The 24,807-nt window shown below is 42.4% G+C and overlaps 4 protein-coding genes across 7 annotated transcripts in view; 2 read left to right on the top strand and 2 right to left on the bottom strand.

The window, feature by feature from the left end:
• Window positions 1-6,711, bottom strand: part of flt4 (fms related receptor tyrosine kinase 4) — a 41,988-nt gene extending 35,277 nt beyond the window's left edge. For all 4 annotated transcript variants that reach the window (XR_007031400.1, XM_047334176.1, XM_047334179.1 and 1 more), the window contains exons 1-2: window positions 6,598-6,711; window positions 4,003-4,172 (exon numbers count right to left, since the gene is read on the bottom strand). Coding sequence is in view for 3 of the 4 variants with exons in the window: in XM_047334176.1 (XP_047190132.1) it covers window positions 4,003-4,102 (100 nt within the window). In the remaining variant the exon portion in view is untranslated. The remainder of the gene's footprint in view (window positions 1-4,002; window positions 4,173-6,597) is intronic.
• trim105 (tripartite motif containing 105) lies at window positions 5,383-11,263 on the bottom strand. The gene is made up of 6 exons (XM_035650790.2): window positions 10,970-11,263; window positions 8,894-8,989; window positions 7,003-7,236; window positions 6,855-6,868; window positions 6,598-6,713; window positions 5,383-5,909 (listed from the first exon to the last, which is right to left on the bottom strand). Exons 1-6 carry the CDS (start codon window positions 11,261-11,263, stop codon window positions 5,383-5,385), a joined length of 1,281 nt encoding a protein of 426 aa, XP_035506683.2.
• Window positions 10,804-19,797, top strand: npy7r (neuropeptide Y receptor Y7). Its single transcript, XM_035649067.2, has 3 exons — window positions 10,804-11,610; window positions 14,674-14,892; window positions 17,386-19,797. The coding sequence occupies exon 3, from the start codon at window positions 17,423-17,425 to the stop codon at window positions 18,530-18,532; it is 1,110 nt and encodes a 369-aa protein (XP_035504960.1). The 5' UTR covers window positions 10,804-11,610; window positions 14,674-14,892; window positions 17,386-17,422; the 3' UTR covers window positions 18,533-19,797.
• A 528-nt stretch (window positions 19,798-20,325) lies between these two features.
• On the top strand, window positions 20,326-24,679 carry prelid1a (PRELI domain containing 1a). Its single transcript, XM_035649213.2, has 6 exons — window positions 20,326-20,477; window positions 20,966-21,085; window positions 22,114-22,339; window positions 22,439-22,552; window positions 22,844-22,922; window positions 23,700-24,679. Exons 1-6 carry the CDS (start codon window positions 20,461-20,463, stop codon window positions 23,819-23,821), a joined length of 678 nt encoding a protein of 225 aa, XP_035505106.1. The 5' UTR covers window positions 20,326-20,460; the 3' UTR covers window positions 23,822-24,679.
• Window positions 24,680-24,807: the final 128 nt, after the last annotated feature.

The following is a 24,807-nucleotide window of genomic DNA, read 5'->3' as shown; positions in this document are numbered from 1 at the left end:
ACCAAAGGTACGAACGGGGTCTACTGATCATTTTTGCAGGGGTTTGTGTCCACATGCTCAGCCACCTCTCATCCCTCTTCAAGGGAAATGTGAAGTCCTAAAGGTTGAGGAGAAGTTACAAACTCTGTCTCTGCTACCGTTATTACACATTGGGGTGACTGTGGTTCAGGAGATAGTCCCCAGAATGTCGGCAGATCGATTCCCAGGCTCCTCTGGTACTGACACTGACGCCCCATATTGCCCCTGACGAATGTGCTGACAGTGTGTTAGTATGTACTGTAAAGTCTATCGGGTGGTCGATAAAACGATAAAGCGTTGTATAAATACAGTCCATTAAAATGTGATTTGTTGATGTAATTGATAATGGTGAGTGACACATTTCACATTGACATGTGGAATATGCAGGTTAAATCCCCCGTACCCAGGTGAAAAGGGATACTGGAAATCCAAATGTTTTCATAATTATGAAGGATAAATGATCAGAACAAATATATTTAGTTGGCATAACTGTAGATAATTAATAAACTCAGGAGATTGAATTGGCATCAAAATAAAAAAAATAAAAATAAAGATATAGAGCAGTTAGTTGCTTTAAAGTTTTCCCAAACCTTTTAATATCATTTGTATGCCTTTTTTAAAAAGCTTACTACATTTTGTAATCATGATTCCATTTACTTAGCTCTTGCTGATAAAATCACTAAAGTGCCAGCCGAGTGACATTGTTTCAGAACCATGATGTGATTCTTAGAATCAGCAGAGATGTGCGGGTCGACTAATACATTTCATGATTACAGTCACTCACTCACACACACACACACACACACACACACACACACACACACACACACACACACACACACGTGCATCTCTCTCGTGCACCAGAGGGGCACTTTGTTAGGCCTTGGCTGGCAGTAATACGCATGAGATGATTATAAAGTAACCAATATAAATCACACATTTCTCTGCACCCTAATTTACAAGGCATGAGACCAGGCTCGGTATAAACCTTTACTCGGGCTACTGTGGTGTCACATTTCCTTCCTGCAAGGTCTTTTTCGTTACATCCTCTGTGTTAACGACCTGAATAAGCGTATTATAAAATGTGAAAGATAAGGATAGTTATAATAAGGATGGTACACAGTGGGGCCTAATGATGTAAAAATTTATGATGCGCAAAAAGAGCTGCAGAATTTCAATTACTTGCTTTGGCACAGAACAGTTTGACACCGATTTTCATTTAATATTATTTTAAAGTGTTCAAAATGTCCCCTGACACCCAAATAGCTCGACAGGTGAATCTAATAGTTCATAAATTCACCAAAGACATGGCCTCTGGAGGGAAATAAGAAAAATATTACCTTTAGTCTCTGATATACAAAATAATATATCTAGTCTCACACTCCTCTGACATCATTAATGCCAATGTAATTTAATTAGATCTTGCCAATACTTGTTATGAATTTCAGGCAGATAGGTTCCTCTGTTATAATGAAGACAAATTCTTCCTCACGTTCAACAAGCTGAGCAGAGCTGCCTTGGGAGCAGCTCTATAAGAGTCTGCATTCATTCTCGCAAAGGGTCAAGTGATGACTCCAAACTAAACTGTGCAGAGTGTTCCGTGTCTAAGCCCTGTTCTCCCCCTGTGTGCCCACATCCATCCTCCTCAGGGGGTCTTCCCAGTGTGAATGAAAAATCATGTACTAGGAGCAAAGCAGGCCAACGGTGAGCTGCTGTTCGCATTGTTTTATTACAAAGAGGGATTTTTAAAATTGAACTCATGTAACACATATTCACTGGGAAATGAAAAGTCAAAGGTGTGGGCACTTGGGTGATCACACTCTCTCTCTCTCTCACACACACACTCTCTCACACACACACACACACACACACACACACACAGAGTGGGGGATGGGTTTGTGATTCTGATTTAATTTAGTATTCACAACTTTGACCTCCACGACTGGACCAGACCAGTGGTTGAGCCACAGAAGAACCAGTATGCCGCCTCAAGCCAGTCTGATCAATCCCAGACAGCCCTGCTTTCCAGCAGCAGGAGTGTGCAGAAAAATCAATACTGTAGCAACGCCGTATCTCCACTTGGAAATCCATTACAACAATTACAGCACGGGCTGACTCCAGACTCTCTCCTCCAACTGTGCCTTCACAGTGCTGAAAACCAGTCCACCCTTCAAACAGCAGCTGTCGATGGGACGCATGAACCAAAAAATATGATTATGTTGTTATTCTCAGTGATTTCTGGGCTATGAAGAAGAACATCAGCAGTGTGTGGAATAACAGGGAGTCAAAGGATCATTTTGTGTTATTGTGGGAATATGTTTCCCTTCGGATCCCTTGCGGCAATCCACCTCTGTGACCTCAAAACACAATGTGGTGATTGAATGGTTGTAATTAAAATGTTCCCCTGGTTTGAGACCTGCAGCGCCCTGGGCTTCAGAGGAAAATAAACACACTAAATTGTGCTGATAGTCTTACAAAGCTTTGTCCGGAGAGTCGCCAAATGTCATTACAAATATAAAACAGATAAGGTCGTAAATGCATGAAAACACTTGAGTGTACAATATAATAATAAACTGCGAACATAAGCATTCAGACAACCGCGATGACAAACAATAACCCTCATCCAGGACAGCATGATTGCCGCCGCTGTGTCAGATGAAAAGGTTTGAGTTTAGAATGCTGCCGTCTCCTGAGAGACAGCTGAGGACTCAAGGACCCGTCCTTGAAGTGCCAGCACTCTATCCGGCACATCCTCATGTCAGGAAACACATTAGAGTTCCATGGATCCTATTGTAGGAAGGATGTGGAGCACGCATGCAGCCTGCTGCTCACTCTCCTGCCGAGTTCACACCCACTGGCCCTCGCACTACGATGCACTCTGCCTAGCTACTTTGAAGTCGCTGTCACTATTCAAGAGGGCTTTCTTTTTTGGTTATGTTTTGACTGCGGCGGCCCAAATTTCTCATCAATTGTAGGTCGTGTTCGCTTTCAGTCAACGGTCAGGGCGGTCTCCCTGGCTGGAGGGAGGAGCAGTACAGCAGCATGTCTGCATGTAAATTATTTACCAACTAATTACCCACGAAGCTACGGGGCTGGTCGATGACGGGACGGTGAGCCTTTGCAGCTCAAAGCGTATGGTACCTGGACTTTAAGTCCTAGAATTTAAGTTGAACTTTCAATCAAATATTTACTTAAATCGGCTTCAATTGCACATTTGACATATTATCACTTTATAATGTTGATCAGTTGCCTATTTACACATTGATCGGATATGGAGAAATGCTGGCATTTATTTGAAATTGATTTTTCTTGCCCTATTCAGTCAGTTTTGCTCTCAACCAATTTCCGATTAAAAATGTCTGGTAAATGCTACACTTTTTTCTCTAGCTAGTCGCTTACTCTCTGCGGTGTGGTACAGGACAGGGGGGTTTACTGAAGCTTTTTTCCACTGGACTGAAAACTAAGCTTACGAGAGTTTCAAGAGTGAACTAAAGCATTCAAGTCGTGGGACAGAAATGCAAAACAATTGGCTGAAAGATGCTAAAGCACTCGGCAGAGCTGAGGGGAACTGCATAGTTGGGTGATAATTATTTAGTGGGTTTGCCATGACAAACAACCCCTTAAGTATTGAGAGTCATTTTTTAAATGGCCAATATAAAAAATATTTATCAGCAGTTTTAACTTTTAATTATGTCAGCAATTTGTACATTGTTAAACAAATGTGGTCTGTGTTTCACAACATATCAAAGTACAGGTTATAGTTGAATTATGTTACTTTACAGATAATGTGACTTAGTGCTTCTTAATGAATTCATACCAACACTAAATGTTTTTGAATACACTATTGGGAGGTTAAGAAAAGTGTATTATGTATTTGGATACAATCCTCTATTCAATGCAGGAGCTTCTGTTGATTTCAATCAGCATCTCTAATTCAAATGAAGTCACTAATGTGTGCTAGTTGAGTCGTAAGTGCACCCATACCCATGTAGCTGCTGTGCAGGAAAGGCACGGGTCCCCCTCGGGTGCAGCTCATTGTGCCATTTTTCCATTCAGCAGAGGAGGCAACGACGTCCGGCTGCATCGTGCCCCCCGAGGCCCGTCCCGTGGCCCAGAGGCATCACCACTGTCACTCTGTTTATCTGACCTTTCACCTGACAGCAGGAAACAGGACGTCAGTGCTCTGGTGTGTTTGTGGAGATAACCCAGAGCCCGCCTATTCTTGCTGCTGAAAGTGTCTGAGAACGCTCGTCAAAGGCTTCTGTCCAGGTGCAGCAGAGTCATCGGCCCTCGGCCGTCGCTCAGGCTGAACGGCCCTGGATTCCCATCAAGCGCAGCGTTCATGGTGGTGTGCTCCGCTTTGATGGTGCGTAATTGATTGATTATTTCAAGTGAGGTTATGGAAGTGTGCAGTGTCACAGCTGCGGTACAGAATCAAAGACAGTGTTTATTTGAGAAAGAAAAATTGTGATCTGGTTTATTATTTGCATCAGCACTTCTTTACAATAACTGTTCTGACTGTTTGATCTGGAAATAATGGAGCATGTAATTGATGTGACAACACAGTAAAATACACTGCATGGACTGAATAGAACCAGTCCATGCAGAGCCACATTGAAGTAGTTACTTCAACCGTAACAAGCTACAAAAAATTAACAACTTAGTGCATTATACCACGTGATCTAGGCACATATAATGTATATATTAAGAATGTGCAATGACAAATCAACAGCAGCTGCTAAAGAACATATAAAGTGCTGTGAAGTTACAGCTGTGTAATCAGGCAACATCTCAAATTAAAACATACAGAAGTTTCATTTCAGACTTGTTTATAAAGAATATTGTATCCATATGATTCTTTCATAATGTTTAAACTCAAGGGTGGTTAAAAAGAAACCACTTTACAAGTGAGCCTGCAGTCTGACGTGAGAGATAATTATTCTTCTGATTATCTTTAGAAAAGGTCAGACTATCTACATCTAAAACTGATATTTGTAAAGGGTAGAGCCATTTGCTTCTGATGCTTCTGAGCTTCTCTATATTCAACCCAAAATGATAGTGCCTCTGAATGTATTTCTAATGATTGCTCCAGCAAACTGAATGAGCCTCTTCAGAATGATTATAGTAAAATGGAATTTACTTTTGGCAGAGCATGGCAATTTTCACACCATTTCAAGGTTTTTGAGTTTAATTTCAGAGCATGTGGAAATCCCATATCATCAAAGCATGGAAAATAAGAGACTAAATGAAATATCATGCAATATGGCAACGCTGTCCTTTAACAGCCGAGTGATGACAGTCTTTGGTCAGCAAGTGAATGGAGCGCTCTTACATAGTGAAGAACTTTCGTTGATCGTGGCAATGTTAGCCAGACAGCGCGACAGGTGGGTAGTGGAGGAGTTTGATAGGCTGCGGCTCCTGACTGCTGGCACTGATGCACGGGCTGAAGAAGGGGAACACCTTGCCCCTCGGCCCGTTATTGAACGAGTAGAGCAGACTCATATCGTCGGCATTGTAAAATGACACCCTCCTCTCCTCGCAATCTAAGAATACGCCGAGCCTCTGAGGGGAGGAGCCGAGCTGCAGCCTGGTCCAGGGCTGGGTGCCGGCTGAGTACTGGCTGCTGTTGCGCAGCCGCAGAGTCCAGTAGCCACTTTCGGGACCCAGCTTGATCCTTGAGTGTCTATCCACGGCCTCTGAGGCCACGCCCAGGTCCCACTTGGGTTTGGAGCCCACTTCTACCTCCCAGTAGTGCCGGCCTGAGTGGAAGCCCTGGGCCGCCAGAATGTTGACGCACTGGATGAAGCGCTTGTTGTTTTCCGTGTACCACGTCATGCTGTCACATTCAACGGCCACGGTTTTATCCCGGGACACTCTAACGCTCGGGTGCGCTGTGTCAACATCAAACGTTAATGGGGACGGACCTTAGAGATGAAACAGTTCATTAAAAACTAAGAAGGATGATTATTATTATATTAACTGGTTATTAACTGGTGATATCATCGTTTTCATTAGCAAACAACTTCACACCTATAAGTATCAATATTATATTTGTCAATAAATACCACCAGTCTGACAGTGCTCAACTATATCGGTTACACAACTGTTACTCCCCATCTCTCCTCTCTCCCCAACGGGCCGCGGCAGATGTTCCGCCCACACCGAGTAGGGTTCTGCTCGAGGTTTCTTCCTGTTTTCTCTCCGCTGTCAAGTGCTTGCTCATTGTGGAAACTGTTGGGTTTTTTCTGGAATATTGTGAGGTCTTGACCTCACAATGTACTATCCTGTATGTTGTGATTTGGCTTTTAAAAAATGAAATTGAATTGGATTGATTTTTTCAGTAAATTAATTTAACTGAGAGTCCCGTTTAAAATAAAAGATGTGTCCTATCATTGACTTACATTCTCTTAGCTGATGCTTTAGTCCAAAGTGACTGACAATCAGTGATTCCACTATCAGTGGAACAAGGGCGTGATTGCTGTCACTTCAACATCAATACATGATTACTCCCATTCAAGAGGCAGAACCAGCTCTCGACTGAAATCGTTTGGGTGTGAAGCACATCAGAGGGGAAATTACCTGGCTTCAGAGACTTGAACATCTTTCTCCATGTGATGTACTGTAATGGGGCCATGTATTTGCTGCTGAAAGCATTTATATCAAAAGCCGTGGCCGCATCCACCCGTGCACATGGTCTGTGGGAGGAAAAAAAAAGACAAATGTACTTTTAACTAGGATCAATTATTCTCTACCCAATTGGATGTTGACATCAAATAAGCATATGACAGCTGCAAAATTCCAAAAGCATTGGTCATAACACCAAAGTGAGCACTTACCTTATCTGTGGGAGCTACAGCAGGAAATGAGAGGAAAATTACATTAAAAACTTTTGTTTCAAACTGACGCAAAGCTCAAATTAGATGACACGCTATTTAAAGTTTAGATGTGAATTGCATTTTTTACATGTTCAAGCTAAGGGTTCACCTCGGTCAGCACGATGTTGTCAGTGGCAGCACTAGCCTGCTGAAGGACTCCCATATTCTCCTCCAGCTCCCTCACAGCACGCTTGGTGGCCTCCAGGTGGCGCTGGACTTTGTCCAGTTCCTCCTCCTGCTCTCTCCTCAACTGCTCCAGCATACATGTCTCCTCATCATGCAGAATCTGATGCAGAGCTCTGAATTCCCCTTTGACACGGGCCTGCAGATCTGCTCCCAATCTCTGAAGAGAGGGTTCATCAATGTTACGGCAAAGAGGACATCGTTTGCTTTCTCAAGGAAGACCCACAACTGCAAGGAGTTAGCCGAGAATCCAAGTGGCTGGATTTCTTAACTCCACGCACACCTTCTCCCTTCCCACCTCCACTTTGTTTGCAATGACTGTGTCGTGTTGTAATGTGGTAGTCATCGAACACGCTCAGTACAAATGTTAGTAACGTGCCGACCACTTGTACACACTCTTAACTCATAAACTGCCCGAATTAATGTCGTCATAAAAATGTTAAAAATTTAAGGGGTTATTATGGCTCATTTGTTCAAGTAGAGCCCGACCAATATGGATTTTTGGGGGTCAATGTCCATATTAGGGAGAACAAAATTTCCGATATATATATATATTACATTTTGACATCAGTCAATGATTCGTAAGATGTTGTTATTAAACCTTTATTACAAAGAAATGTAATCAAGGCTTGATATTTTAGTTTAACCATATACAGCTGAAATAGTGGGTTACACCGCTGACTTTTGCACAGAAGGTCGGGGTTCGATTCCAGGTCATCCAAGTGTGGGCCCTTAGGCAAGTCCCTGAATGCTACCTGCCTCGATGGTTATAGACTGCATTGAACTAAATTGTCAGCAGAATGTAAATCATAAATAACTATAAATAAGAAGAAAACAAAAATACAACCAAATATACAGAACTTAAAATAAGAAGATATACATAATTTATTCTACGTATAATGTTAACATGAATGCACTTTTGTGTTTTTTGTTTATTCTGTACAATAAAGGATTTCATATCGGTAGACATGAGCGGTGACAACAGATACAGTATATCGGTCAGGCTTTTGTGTCAAATGTTGAATATTTACATGAACTGTTGCAAAAACCAAGCAGCTTATAAACATCAGAGTTAAGAACTAGAAAAGCCACCAAAGAAGCTTGGGAGTACAAATGTATTTATAATATTGAAATATTAAAAATATCTATTAATCTTATCTGGGACTAACCAGGTTTACCAAAGGTCCCGAAGCTTGCCACCTTAAAGCAGGCTGCCTCGTTCCGCTGTGACTACAAACAAGGGGTTATACCCCATGACTGAGTGGGCGCCCAATTACTCCCACTCAAGTACACTTTTCTACAGAGAAACAAACAAGGGGCAATGAAGCTCCACTTATCATCAAAGACATCGACGTGTCAAACAACGACAGACTGTTAAAGCGAGGAAGGACTTCCTGTTCATCAACCCGTCACAGCATGCGCAAATAAACTCAAGCTCTTTATCTTCCATCTGTCTCAGACAAATCCCTCTTGCTTGTGCAGTTTATCATGTATGCAAGTCATGTCAATTGTTGAAGCAACTTATGGCAAAATACTTGGTTTAGTGCAACAGGTCCGTCTCCTAATGGGTTATCATGTAAGAATCAGACTGTATGGCAATAAGGAATTTCACACAGAACTAAGTCAAAGGTTAGGTATTTGTGTATCCAAGCACAAGACCATTATGCTTTACATATCGAAGCTCAACCTGTCACTTTCCACATCTGTAAACACAACTAAATATGTAACGACTTATTGCAAACAGCCATTAGAGAGGGGACATGTGCGTTCTTATCTGTTAAGTGCTGCCGTCCCCCGAGTTCCCCGGAGGAGCCTACCTTTATTGTCTCCATCTTGTCTTTCTCTCTGCGAATACTGTCCACGTAGTTCTCCCTCTTCAGGCGATGGCTCTCCAAAGTCTCTCTCAGTTGTTTCTGTACAGCAATATGCAAAACAAATCAGAGGAACCAACTACACAACTATGCAATACTGACTGTCTAGTAAAAAATACTACTACCTTAACAGAGCCATGCTTTTTGTATATATTATTGTAATTTCATGATGCCCATGTTAAACATAGCTTCAGTTCCAAAGCTTTAGGTGAATGTATTTGAAAATGCAGAGGGAGAGAGAGAGAGAGAGGGGATCATTTTCCTGTTTCTTATTTGTGTACTTAGGTTATTTGACAAAATAAATTGTTTCCATTTCATTTCATTTCTTTTTTGTAATCTTACAATTGAATTGCATTATCCTGGATGCTTCGGCAATACTGAGATAAATGTTTTAAATGTAATGAAAATATTATATACACACACGTCGGAGTTTCACAAAAAACAGGAAGGAAACCTTGGCACAAAATGTTTCCATGATCAAACGGCTATGGCAACTTCCCCCCCCTTAAAAAACATTTTGGACAAAACTTAGTTTAATTTCCATTGAGGAGAGTCATCAGAACGCTCCTGCAAGTGAGAGGCTCACCTTTCTCTGTGTCTACTGAGCTCACTGAGTGTCAGAGAGTTGGAGGAACAGCAACCCCGAACTTTTCCAAATATTCATAATAGGAGCTGAATGTGTGAAGGAAAAATGTCGAAGTGCACACTAAATGGACTTTAACCCGCCCCCTCCCGAGTACAGAGTCTGTGTAAAGTGCAAACAGAAAAGGGGCTGAAACCGACTGACACTTGACAGAATGCAAATACGATGCATGCCGTCATTAATATGTAAATTAGTGCAGTTTCACAAGATATACTGTACTATATGTTCAAGTTATATTGTAGGTTTGACTCAGTTTTGTTTGTCTAAGCCTATCTATCCAAATATCTGTCCATAACCATTACCAAACAACAAAAAATAGCCAATCATAGGCAGAGTAGGGACGGCTCTTCAAGGAAGGCGTGAAATCTGTCACTTGCAGCCAGTTGGCCGCTCGCCACCATCAGGCTAATTAAAAGCAGTGTGACAATATTTACATGGAGAAAGCAAACCTTTAAAATAAATAAAAAAGGAGGATGAAGCACCCACCAAAAGAATGTTCTATTCATATGGAAGTTTGGAGATAACAGAGTTGAACAAGGTTGTGTGCAGTACTGCGGAAGCTATGGTGATGAGTTGTTCTGTGTGTAGACAGTATGCCAAAGACAAAAACAGAAACAACTTGTCATTGAAAATAATATAATTGAAACTGCAGAACATTCGTGACCATGAACACAACAAGTGTCCCATTGTCTGAGCGTCTGTGTCTCAAGCCTCTCCTCTTGTCCCTAAATGAATAGATTCATTTCTTAACTGCTGATCAATATATTCATACATTTTGCTTCAAATCTTCTCTAAGTTTGAATTCATTATCATAAGGCCCCGTAAGCATTTTTACACTTCTGCTTTTGCCTCTGTTTTGGGTTGTTGACTATTTGGACTGGCAAGACAGTGATGGAGCATATGTCACAAAATGTCAAACTAATTCAAAAAAAGTTCTCTGATACAGGAGGTAAACATCAATAATTACACATAGCAAGAAGGACCAATGTAAGATTTATTGCAGAAATTCATACAAATGCAAATGGTTTCATGATTCAGGCTGTGTATTCAGTTTGACCATATAAAAAGGGCGCGCAGAGTGAAAATTGTCCTGAGCAATTCAAGCAATACGTTAGAAGATAAGGGAAATAAACATATTTGTGGACTTGAATAGCATATTAGAACATAGAATACGATTGTAATCAACTTGTATTACTCAAAGGTTATAAGACGCTTCCTGCGAATAGATGGGTTTACTTTGGAGCATAAAGTTTTTTGTTTTATGATTGCCTAAGAGTTGGAAATGATCTCCAGATGACCAAGAATAGAGTCCTGGAAGGAAGCCAACAGGATCTTTGTCAAACGGGCAGAGGGCGTCAGACTGAGAGTGGTGAACTCACCTCCAGGTTCTGGATGTACGTGTGCGAGGTGGTGGCCCGGACCTTCTCCACCATGGCAGCGACCAGGTAGTTGGTGTGGAACTGCTTGCCGCTGAACTCCTTGCGGCACTGGGGGCAGGTCACGGGCCCCTGCGCCCCCCTCCAGTACCTGGAGATGCAGGGTTTGCAGAAGTGGTGCATGCAGGCCAACATGACGGGCTCGCGGAACAGGTCGCAGCATATGGCGCAAGTCAGATCCTCTCTCAGGCTGCCTTTGGTGGACGGAGGAGCAGCAGCAGCAGCAGCAGCAGCCATGATGAGGACTCCTTTCTTCTGGAGACTGTCCACACTGAGGAAATGAAAGCAAAAGCCTGGAGGAGGAGAGGGAGGAGGGGTGAAGATTCCCCTTTCAGAAGACAGTTTACAGGTTCAAAACAGCTGCATGAAATCAAATCAATAACAAAGTTCACCCTCCACATCAACAGTTTCCTCGTGGTCCCTCACATCACGTCGATCACTGTGTGTCTGTAGCCCCTCCTCTGAAGACCAGCGCACAAACAAAACCCGCCGGAGCCACTAGCCCCTCTCCCCAGCTCGGTCACGTGCGACAGCCGGTGGCAGTGAACGCGCTAGTGAAACCCTCTGGTGCATCACGGGACTCGGTAAGCTAGCTCCGACATTTGTGTTGTGAACGCGACGTTAGTTTGGTGTCACACCGGCAGCGCCCAGCTACGTACAACAAGCCTGCAAGCAGCCTCTCTCACGGCCTCAAGACGAGCCGACTTAAAGGTGTGACACGGTGGTGGCGGCATTCAGAGTTTAGTTAACACTGCTCAACTCACGTTTCGCCAGTTGCTCGGAGAAGTACAGGACGTCCTCGGCTGTTCTCCGCTCCCCTGGGCTGCTGTGCGGGAATAGCACGTACACGCGTACTGCGCATGTGCCAACTGCCAGCCCCCTCGTGTGATTGGTCAGTCCGTCTGGCACACGGACAACAGGAAGTGTTTTGATGCGGGCGTCCACTTCACTCTTCTCTCATGCCCTGTTTCGTTCAGGGAAGTTGCTGAAAAACAAAAGTTATTTCTAATTTTGCAGAACGGCCATAATGGCAACATTTTTAGCCCACCCTCCACTTTCCCCGCTATCTCTGTAGACGTTCAGTGCAGTAGCACCCAGGATGAAAGAAAAATTAAGTCCCAATTATCCTCAAACTATCAATCTTTTCTGTAAATCTTATCAAAACCAGTGCCACAATTATATGCTTTCAAAAATAGCATATACATAATGAATCCTTTCATTTAAAGAAGGCCCACTCCAGCAATGTAGTAAACCTACGCCACTTCAATAAACTATATAAATATGATTTAAAAGAAAGGTCAAAATCAAAGCAGGGGAGACAGAGATTTCCATGACCTTTACTCTCCAGTTAGGCCTCAAACTATTGGATTCACATAATACACACACAAGCTTTCTGAGAGATGGAGAGAGAGGGAGAGAGAGAGAGAGAGAGAGAGAGAGAGAGAGAGAGAGAATATATAAATACACGTTTTAAACTGCCACAGGTTTCATGCTTTTCTGTCTGACATGTCAGCAACTGAAACTGATTATACATATATATATATATGTCCACTATCTATAATGTCAAGCCCCAATGTTACCAGAGACACTATGGGGCACCCTGGAAAATTAATTAGTACGTACACTTAATTTGACTGTCTCACACACAAACACACACACACACACACACACATACACACACACATACGATTATGGACTTACAACTTAATCAGAGACAGAGGATCAGTCCCATATCATATTTTACTCTCCCAGATACATTAACCTGGTCAAAGAATAAGAGAAAAATCACACCAGGGGGTGTTTTTAATCACGGAATAATTTCAAATTGAAGATGACATTAAAGATGGACTACAGTCCCCACCTGTCAAGTTTGGCCCTACAGTGTGTCTGAAAGACTCCAAGATTAAAAGGAAAATGGAGGAGAGAATGGGATGTTTCAAGTTTGTGTGTCCTCCACTCCTACATTCAATAGTTCACCCAGCCCACGATTGACTGGCACAATAGGCCAAGTGTAGGCTGATTGACCAGATTGAGAGCATAGGACAGGACCCCCGGTCATATGGACGGGTCCTGTCCTACAGAGCTCACTATGCCAATTGATATTAGCCCGCAGGCAAATCGATAATGCTGCAAAGAAACAAGTGGTTAAACTAACAATGAGCAGAACGAGAATTATCTCCCTTTCTACTTCATAAAACCACCTCAACAATTTTCAGAACCTGTTGCAGATGATAAAGTTTGTGGCAATGACAGACATACATTAGCAGTGATGCATGCAAGTCTTAGAGAACTGTCAACCTTGATGGCCGAGTGACTCAGTGCAGTGGGATGGGGAACAGCCCTCATAATTGAAAGAATAAATTGAGGCGGAGAGGCAGCCTGCCCTAATCAATAAGGTTAAGCTCTGTTGCTGTGTCAATCATTGCACCTATCATTGCATTATAATCCAGAATGCCAGCAATAGCATTCAGGGATATCATACAGTGTTGCTCCTGGAATGATAAATTTCAGCTGTGATGTCGACAGGCAACTCTTAACAGCTCCAGTTCAATCCACAAAACATTCTCGTAGAAGGTGGAAATGGTTTCTGTCTAGTTGAAGCTCCTCTATACTTATATCTGATTTTAAGTGACATCATGTTACAGGCCCTTTCCCTAAATTATCTAATGACATCCCCACTACATCTCTGTGCAACAGGTCTGATATGGTACTCTAATTTCAAACAGAGCCATGGGAGCTGCAAGCACATGTAAATTATTATGGTTTCAACACTCTAAATCCCATGTATTTCAAGGTATTGCTTCAACATTTTCAAGGAGTGTTGCTTTGAACCTTATTTTATTTTTACTTTCCACCATTGAAAATGTGCTGTAATAGGCTGCAGAGCTATACAGCATTATCTATAAAACTATCCAACCGTCCTTTCACACACTGCTCCAAGCTTTGCTACATTATATTAAGAAAATTGGCTCAAGGCACATTACAATATAATCTCATATATTGAAAGAATAAGAATGAAAACCGTCCAAGTGAATGACACACTCTGAATACTGAAATGTTGATTGAATTTCACAGAAAAAGCTGGGATTCAGTAAAAAAAAATTCTGCTTATCATCTGGCACCCAAAACTGCCCTGGCATGTGTGTCTCTTGCCGAAACCAAAAATAACTATGCATTCAGCAAGAACTTCAATCGCTTTTAGGAAGTCATGGGAGCTCACATTAATGAGCTTGTGAGGGATTTGTGTTCATTGTCTTCAGGCGTGTATCAGCTAAATCTGACAGTCGTTTTTGTGCAGTTAACCAACAATGGCTTGTTGCACAACAATATGAAATTGTGTCATGTGCAGCACAGTTTTAACAGCCTATACTTATGATCTGATTGCAGAAATTAGATCAGTTGTGACTGTGACATGGAGCCTCAAATAGAGCAATATATGAGGATGTGTTTTTACAAGCCGTTATTGTTCCAAAGTTCATTCCAAATTGTTCTCATAAAGAAAAGGGAGAAATAGCAGGGTTTAAGTAATAAACCCTTCAATGAAGTAAATCATACACACATAACAACATATAATAAACACCTTCAATGACCTTCAGTGTTGGATTGCATGCGGTGGAAGTGAAATAACGCAGATGCCTGTTTTTAAGATGTGGTCTAGCCCCTGCGCAGGTCTCCCAGCGACGGTCCCTGCCCCTGATGTGGACGCTCACTGTGAATCCTGCAGAACTGCCTCAGGAACGCACGATCGAGCCACAAGATGCGCCACTAGTGCTACAGCTTGGGAGGAGCTTCGGGATTTTCCCCCTTAATGTTTCACGCCAGTCTCCAGTGAGGACTCGTTTGCAAAAGGAGATATAGGGGGAAAGGTGAGTCCATGAATGCGTATACTGCGTTCTTGCCTACTTCAAGTGGTTATTGCGAGGCTGGGTTAGTGACAAACAAATGATACATCTGAGGTGCAAGGTACTAATTTCTCTTTTGGGACAGCGTAACCTGTAGTTACCGAAAGTACGCGGTGTGTGCGTAATTTGGATAGGAGGCAAACATTGGAAAAGGAGCGTGAACAAACGATGTTCCACGGGAGATTATTTGCGTTATTCGTGCACCTGTCTGGTCGGTTGACTGAGCTTTGGGCGCTCACGTGGAGATGTTTGAATGCGCCCTATTCACTAAGTTAAAGATATGGCGACAAATTGCGCACGAACGCGGCATCAATGCACATTTGATTGGGAGTGTGGTATCTCAGCATCGTTTTTTTGGCAGTGCATAGAGCCCATTAGAATCGGGTTGTACAGTGCTTTCTGCTCCAGCAGGTGTGTGGGAACAGATTTCCTCGCCTAAAGTCAAAGATTGCCATCGCTGGGTGCTTTGACAAATTACTGATGCTTTGTAAAGTGCTCATGGCGCCTGCAGCCTGCCTGATATGTTCACGCTGCCAGTCCCTGAGTGCTCTGATAACTATGGGTACAGGCAGTCCATACATGCCTTGTGGTTTATAGGCACTGCAACGCTGTAGTTTGCATGGCTTCGTTTTCAGGGGTCCTGACTTATTCTGCGATTCTGCTCCATGGTGTTTGTGTGTTTGTGTGTGTGTTGTGTATCCTTGTTTCCTTCCTCTGCTTTAGGCCTCACACCAGAAACATTTTATATTGTCGAATGTCCTAAGGAATCCAAAGCCTGAATTAATGTTTTTCATTTCTGGTAAATGCACAGAAGCTTATGCATACACACTTGCAGTCTTACCATTTATGATGAACGCAGATAGATATTACAACAACGCAACACAACATTCCCACAAAAATAACATTTAGTATGTTTTCATGTTGTGTAATAATGACAAAGTAAATAATGATGAAGTAAATAATGACAAAAAACAATGATGTCAGTGAACTATATGGTCTGTTCTTTGATCTGTCAAGAAACAGTCTACAGGATCAGACCCAGGGCAACCAAAGTGATGACCTCTCACTAAAAGGTCTTCAGGTTGAGTCACTACAGATTCATAAAGGAAACATTAGGAATTGAGTATTAGCCCCATCAAAGTTGATTCAGACCCATAGGCACACGCAGAAAATACAAAAGTGTCCATTTATTAACACTTCCTCCAACACTTTCTGAGTGGATTCTGAATTTGTTAATAGAGATTTGCTGAGTCTTATGTCACTTGACGTAATAAGCATTCACCTGCTTCATTAGAAGTCTGAGACTTAACAATTATTTAAGAGTCAACTTTGACATTAGTTTTTTTATACATGCAAGAGAGTGCTCTCTCTCTCTCTGCCTTCAGCAGGAGCTCTTAGTCCCTCGCAGGTATTACTGAGAGAAGTGACACCAGAATGAACAACAGAAACTCTACTAAAAAGAAAGGCATGTTTCACGGACATACTGTTCTGTAACACGGGACAACACCCATCTCTCTGTGGCAGAAATGCTGCTCGCCAAACAATATATCCATTCACGATATGCAGGCTGCGTATGTCTGCAGCTCTAATGATGCAGCTTTGAGCGGGTTGACTCCTGATTACATCGCTTCCTCCATCATTTCTTTTGAGCCTTTATAATGGCACAGGTGTTCATTTTCCTTGGAAACACTGCTGGCTGTAACCCAATGCATACTTGTACCTCAGCTATGGGCAATGCAATTTTCAATATGAATAGCTCAAGGGTAGAAATATGGTTTGTATATTTTTGGGAGGGTTTGACACAAGTGTATACAAAGAAAGCTGATTTTCTATTGATTGTCATCTTACTGAAATGCAGATTTCATTTTCCTAAGAACATCCCCTTCCATGATACAACCTTGTGCAATTGTTGTAATAATTAGGCTGCATGCATTAGAACTGTTATCTTCCAAACTGCACTGTCTCATTGCTCCCAAGTTAATTACTGAACGACTTTAACCACGGAATGCCCTTTATAATGCAAATCGCTATTTCCAGATGCAATGAGGAGAAAAAGGAAACAGTGGTGAATCATTAGGGTTTTTGAATGGTGGAGAATATTGTACAGTATAAAAGAGAAGGTCTAAATTTTGTAATCCTTGTAATCTTTGGCAATGGGAAGAAGGTGAGGGATCGTGAAATGATCTGCACTTATAACTGACTCTGTGTTGAAAGGCAAGCAAATGTTTTACCCTTCTGGTGAAGACAAGGGACTGGTGACACCATGTGGAGTTGGCAGTGGAAATTTGTGTGGAGTTGGCAGTGGAAATTTGAAAAATAAACACCTTAAAACATCTTTTTTTTTCTCACAATGACTAACCTTGTCATTTTCTTTTCATAGTGCGTATGAAAAATATACTGCCTGGCCTCTCCCAAACAGTGAGTTTATGTTCTGATTTTTTTTTCTTCTCTTCCTAGGAACCAGCACAGCCTCAATCTGGCATCTTCCAGTAAAATGATCCCCCCATCCAACAGCACAGAGGACGACGGGGAAGCTGTCACAGATCCCTTGTTTTTGTTTAACAACAGTATGGGTTTACACCCGCCTGGTTTCCACACCGACATCACCAAGCACCTTGGAGTCCAGATCACCCTGATAACGGCGTACTCCCTGATCATTCTGCTTGGGCTGCTGGGGAACACGCTGGTCATATACATGATCATCCGCTACAGAACCATGCGAACTGTGACCAACTTCTTCATAGCCAACCTGGCCCTGGCAGACCTCTTGGTGAACACACTGTGCTTGCCGTTCACCTTGGTCTACACTCTGTTAGACGACTGGAAGTTTGGGGCTGTGCTGTGCCACATGGTGCCCTTTGCCCAGGCCCTGAGCGTGCACGTGTCCATCCTTACCATGACTGTCATCGCTCTGGAGCGGTACCGCTGCATCGTCTTTCACCTTGGTCGCCGCCTCACGTGGCACTCCAGCTTTCTCATCATGGCGTTCACCTGGACCACGTCTGCTGTCTTGGCAGCACCCTTGGCCATCTTCAGGGAGTACCGCAATGAAGAGATACCTTCCATCAACCTCCGTATCGCCGTTTGTTCTGAGAAGTGGCCCCATGGGACTGGCAGGGACGGAGTCATTTACAGCCTCTCAATGCTGCTCCTACAGTACATTATTCCTTTAGCCATCATTAGCTACGCCTACATCTGCATCTGGGTCAAACTGAAGAATCACATCAGCCCGTCCAGCCGCAATGACAGCGTCAACCGCCGTAAAAAGACCACCAAGATGTTGGCGCTCGTGGTGGTGGTGTTTGTCATCTGCTGGCTGCCGTTCCATGTCTTTCAGCTGGCCAGTGACCTGGACCTGGTGCTCAGGTTTAAAGAATACAAACTGATATACACAGTGTTCCACATCGTGGCTATGTGTTCGACTTTTACCAACCCTCTCCTGTATGGGTGGATGAATAAAAACTACCGCAATGGCTTCCTCATGGTCTTCCGTTGCGAGGATAAGCCAGATTCTTTCCACCCTGAGGGCTCATTCAGAACCCGCTCCTTAAGAAGGCTGACTCTGAATGGTCGGAATGGTGGACACCCTCCCACCGCTGTATGAGATTAACATCATTTTGAAAAACGTGTAGAAAGTGATTGAACGCACCTCTGGTTTGTGGAGCCTGTGGTTCAAAAGTAGCCTTTTGACTTGAACTATCTGATCTTGAGTATCTATGTCACTGGAGAGGGCTCAAAGCTTCGCATGTAAATCGCGTGTAAGGCTCCTGTTTACTTTGTGAATGGTACTAGTGAAAATACATTTGCCAAACCTATTCAAGTATATGTTGAAGATGTTTAAGGTGTTAAGTAACATGATGTAAAATGTGTTCTGTTGGTCGGTAATGTCCAATTGATTATGCTGCATACATTGCCTGTTGACGTGTTCACACTTACTAAAGGTAAGATGGTTATAATATGCGACAGTGGGAAAAAGTTAAAACAATTTTTTTACATCAATTAATCCAAATGCTGCATTTCGGATTAATGACGGTGACTTGCAGAGTAACATTCAACCCTCATCCAAGGAATCCAGAGCCGGCTACCGCAGATCTTTCTGTCCAACCAGGATGTTAATTGTGTCAACCTGGCAAACAGCTGTTCCCTGTTAGACGGACCAGTGGGACACTAAAGGAATAGGATTGGAAACCATTGAACTGTGTGAAGTGAGAGCGACAAGGTCTTGATGTCTTTGTTTGAGAATGGGGGCAACTGCTTTTAGGAAATGTAAAAAAATTAAAAAGGGATTGGGAAGAAGTCAAAACTTCCAGTTTTAGATTTATTCCACTAAGGTGATGAAGTGTCCTTTGTCGGTGGTCTTTTAATAAGGACAACGTGACCTTTAATTTGATATTCAGGAGAAGTTCTGCTCCACGCCTCCATGTGAATTAAACATACATAGATTTGAATAAGTAGACTGAAGTCATGTAAATATCTATCAGATTATCTGGGTGAATAATAAAACTCAAAATCATGGCATATTAAAAAATAATAACCACTGACAGCCTACTTAGACTACTTAAAATGTATGGGTGTCGTAGGCTACTTAGTACATGTACTGTCATGAATGTAGTCTGCATACTTAGTGTAATATAGGAAGAATGAACTTCAACTCCCTGAACCTAAAAGCTGAAAAAATCCTTCTGTAGATGGGGAGACCATCTTAAAAGAGGGAAAGTAAAAGAAATCAGAGCATTTTTATTTTTTTATTTTTTTTTACACAAAGGCGTGTTTAAACAAATTCCTGCAGATAAAACTTCAGGCGTGATTTTGGAGAAACACCGGAGGGTCCAAGTAACATCTAATAAAGCATTTAATGGAGCAGACAAATGTGGCATGCACTGTGTGATTCATTTTACAGCAGAGAAAAATAAACATATATTGTTTGTATTACTGGTTCTGTTTGACACCCACATTATTGATTTCATGCCTTAGTCTATATTCCTCCATGTGCTGCAGATTATTATAGAAGCTCTAAACATTTACCGGGACTGCCAGCTAGTCATTTGGCCTCGGCCCATTAGGCATTACAGCTAATGTGTGAAGAGTTTGCCACTGATCATAGATGTTTTCAGGGTCGATTTTAGATAAATTATCCATCTGTCCTGCACCATTAAGTGTGCTTGGGGGGATTTATCTCCAGAAATAGCTAGACAAGGGCATATTAACTATATTAATAGTTAGGTGGTGCGCTTTTATGGAGCTTTTTATTTGTTTTAACAAAATGAGGAGACATATGAACAAAAAAACTCTTATGGAAATTCTATATTCAGGTAATAGCTGTTCTTGTCCTCTGGGCATTTCTACGGTCACCTGGTGCCACCTAGTGTTCAGAAATGAGCCTTACAGCGGCACCAACTACCGGATGTGACGTGACGTTTGACCTTCCCTGTAGTTCCAGCCCCGGTTGACATGATCTGTGTCGGGGGCCAGCGCGGCGCACGGCGAGCTCCATCCCGACAGCAACGTCAACTGCTAATAGTTATCTATTGAATGTCGTCGCCGCACAGGTAACCGTCTTCGCCTCCGACTTGAGTTTTCGCTCGGTGGAATGCTGTGGGTCAAAGACATTTCCGGGTCCCGGCGTAGCCATTCATTCGTGCGGTTCGCCTCATGCTAGGCTAGCTCGTGCTAACGAGGAAGCTAAGCCGTGCGGACGTGACAGACGTCACAGCATCGTTATACTTGATGTCAGCGTATTTATAACATATCTATTCATCAGCTTGTGGTTGTAATGTTGGAAACACAGTCACAGCAGTGGAGTGATTATGACATTTACGTGGTGTTTTCCACGTATTTTACTGACAGCTGTCATGTAGCGTGAACGACTATTGACTTGTTAGGTGTGTGGCAAATCTAAACAAACCTAAATCATTCTCATGTGACAGTCTTTCTGTAAGTCACATGTGTTGCTCGTTGACACAGTTTGACTAGAAAAGCTGGCTGAAAAAAAAGTGAAAAACTAACCTTTTATTTCTTTCGCCCTTTATCTGCGCAGGGTGCTGCCTGAGTCAACCGAGGGAACAATGGTGAAATATTTCTGCTGCGCAGGTTTACTCAAAAGCACCTGGGACCAAGTGTGCATTGCTTTCTGGCAACGGTATCCCAACCCCTTCAGGTGTGTGTGTGTGTGTGGGTGTGTGTGTGTGTGTGTGTGTGTGAGAGAGAGAGAGAGCAGTTGATGTGTTTATTCAATCTGCACTGTGTGAAGCGTTGGGATTTTTACTTAAAATGTGTACTGAGAATGAATAATAGCTATATTGTAATACACCTCTCCGTGTACTCAAGCAGGGCACTTTACCCCTTTCCATTTTCTGACACACCTTTGCAAATACCACTGTTTCCAAGATGCGATTATTGTGCTTTTTCTTACATCACTTACATGTATTTATCTGCGACTTACTTTGGAGTTTATGATTGTAAAACCAATGGACTGATATGATTGAGTGACACAATGGTCCATCAGTACGGTTGTTAAAATTAGTTTCACCTTATTCAGCTAAAACCTCAAAAAGCTGCCTTATTGCATGAGCAATGATTATGCAATAACACAACGATTCTGACAGTCCACTCTGTCACCCGGTGGGTACTTTTACTTTTTATTATTTAACCACATTTTTATGCTTTTATATTATATTATATATCATATATATTTTATACGTCTTTCGCAATTAATTGATTGCAGGACTTTACCTGTAACAGAGCATTTTGTATTAGGGTGTTACTACTTTTACTCAGTCAAAGTTCTCACAACAGATTCCACCACTGAGGTAAAGCACGGTATTTCTCCATACTGCAGCCGTGTGGTTGACATTATAGTCCATTGATAAATTTACATCAGTTTATTGCTTAACTGATTGACTTTTAAGTCTTTTTTTTTTTTTGATAAGTGCTGAAAATGGTCCCATGTTCTCAGTGTGAATAGTGGCTTTTCTTAGTGATTCAATAGTTGATCGAACCGTGATCTTTGGGTTTAGAAAGGCTCATTAGACAAAACAAGCGAGTTAACATGGGTTTTGGGAAGTTGTAATTTCATAATTTTCACAAAATCACAAAAATGTACGTAACTGCTAGTTGCAATTCTATTGAATGAAAATAATAATTTGTTAAATGTCTTAATCCATAGCTTTTCCCTCTTTCCCACAGTAACCATGTTTTGACTGAGGACATAATATTCCGAGAGGTTACACCAACCAACTGCCTGATTTCTAGGCGTCTGTTGACCAAAGTTAGCCGAGCGCCTCGCTGGATGGAACGGTACCTTCCGAAGCACATGGCCAGCTCGGCGTACATCATCGAGGACTCCATTGTGGACCCCCAGAAAAGGACCATGACCACACTCACATGGAACATCAGCCATGCTCGCCTCTTGGTAACTTGGTGCTGGGATGTATTTGCACTCGGCATTGTGCGGAGTGGTAACATGGCCTCATGTTGATCTTTTTTGTTTGTTTTTCGCTCTCTGCCCCAGTCTGTGGAGGAGCGGTGCGAGTACCAAATTAACCCTGAGAACAGCAGCTGGACAGAGATGAAAAGAGAAGCTTGGATCTCTTCTAATGTCTATGGGCTCTCAAGAGCTATTCAGGTCAGTAGAGTGAAGTGGAGCACCACACTACATAACAGACCAGGACAGTGGTGTGGAGCATCTGAAATGGAGACTCGCCCAGCGATCTGACATCTGTAATCGATAACATCATAATCATTGTTAAGATACAACAGCTGAGTTATCTGACAAGACTTGGGTTGCTGAATGATTTATGACACCGGTGCGATTTATTTATTTTTTGTTATCAAGCTCCGAGAGTGCATGTTAGTAGACGTGACGATATGGGTTATACAATAAATTGCTGATTGACTGTCTGTCTTCTCTTTACAGGAATTTGGCCTCGCAAGGTTTAAGACTAGTGTTACAAAGACCATGAAGGGGTTTGAATATGTGCTGGCCAAAATGCAAGGTAAATTCTGATTAAATTACTAATTCCTTATTCGTCTATATTTACATTAACTTTTATATCTGATGAAGTTAAAACATGTCTGCAATTAGTTTCCAAATGGGGGCTGGGTGTTAATAATGACAGCAATAATTAGTGCATTGCATTGCACTAATTTCACATTCATGTGAGCAGATGGTGGTTTTTATATTTTTTTAAGTCATTCTCAGAAAAAATCTGCAGCTGAAATCAGTAGCTGAAGAACAGATAAACCATATGAGACAACTTACTGTGGTAAAATTGGTCAAATCTGAAACGTAAAAAACATTTGAAATCTTTCGCAACTTTACCGTCACTTGTGGTGATTCTGTCAAAACAAATGAAAAGGCACATAATACATAAGCTGCTATGAGACATGCACTGCAGTCCGGACTTTCCTCAACTCTGCCCGAGGGGCTGTATGTGAGAACGCAAATGTCGGCCAATGTTGCTCTGGAAGTTTTCCGCAACTTTTCCCGCCAGCCCCCTTGTGAAATTTCTGGTAAATGTCCAAATGTCCCATGAGGGAAGAATACAGCAGGAAAAAGGATTCTCAGCGAGCAAGTAGGCGCTCTACCCAGGCACACACCTCTCGCCTGAATGTTCTGGAAATATTCCTGCTGTTGCAAATGCGTCTGTATCCACCACCACCTGTAACCTGTTGAAACCCTGATGACTGACTTATGTGTGTGACTTAACTGTTATGGAATAGCACCGGTATAGATCAGCCAAATTCAGGTCAACATTTCATTTCTTCTGCAGGTGAAACTCCATCAAGAACCTTGGCAGAAACGGCTACAGAGCGAGCTAGAGAGACGGCGCTGGCAGCTAAGGAGAAAGCCAAAGACTTCGCCTCACACGCCCAGAAGAAACAATATGTGTGACGAGCTACTTGAATCCCTGGTTGTGCAGCCACCGACACTGGGACAGATTTATCTTTACCCCCCCTCTCATTGTTCAGGTCAAGCATCAGGGTAAGACAGACTGATCCCGGTCATGGGTAGACACCTCTGTGAGGAAGCATCCAAATTAAATGGTGGGTGGACCATAAAAGGACTGAGCTGGGTTCAAGAGCCTGTTCCCGCTTCCCCGGCCGTGCCATGTTGTACCTTTTCCATACCAGATCATCTCACTATTTACCAGAGATGGAGATCTTAGAAAGGAATGGTGGAATATGGCTCTGGTTGCCGTAACAATGAGGATAGCACTTTGCCAACCCCGATACTGTTCCTTAGACCTTGGCTCAACCTCTGTGCCCGTCGCCGTTAAAGTTTTACTCTGTTCTTTTAAGAGTCTCATATTGTTTTGTAATGAGGTGTCACATTATTATCAGCTTCCTGTCCAAGAAGCGAAGATTGACATGTCACCGAATGTCTGATTAATGCAAATTTGTGATTTACCTAAGTTGTTCAGTTGCAATCATGTTATGTTTTAGTTTAGTTCAACCACCCACCTCAACCATAATACCAAGGCTTACGGCTTCGGGTTGAAGTTCATTGACTGAAGAAGAGTTCATATTGTTGGCAGTCATCGCTCGATAAGAAACACTTGGCACTAGTGATATTGTGGTAAGATCTGGTTGCAGTGGTTACCTGCATCTTCAATTCAACATGTGTACAAAGACAAAAATTATGCTTTTATTTGTACATTCAGCTTAGATCTGATGATACAACCCATGCAACAGTTTTTTCTCATTGTACCAATTAAATATCAACTTGTCAATAAATTGAGTTAATTTCTAACCGCGGTGTTGTGATGACTATGTACAATAAGTGATATCTCCACAAATTAGATCGGTGCTACCCAAACTGAGGAATGGGACACCCAGGACAAATCGGAGGACTTAAAGGATTGGTAAGAAAGGAGCTAT

Source organism: Scophthalmus maximus, chromosome 9, assembly GCF_022379125.1.
Source record: "Scophthalmus maximus strain ysfricsl-2021 chromosome 9, ASM2237912v1, whole genome shotgun sequence".
In the NCBI taxonomy this organism is placed as follows: domain Eukaryota; kingdom Metazoa; phylum Chordata; class Actinopteri; order Pleuronectiformes; family Scophthalmidae; genus Scophthalmus; species Scophthalmus maximus.
Note: the sequence above shows the minus strand (reverse complement) of the source record. Positions and strands in the feature narration are given on the sequence as shown.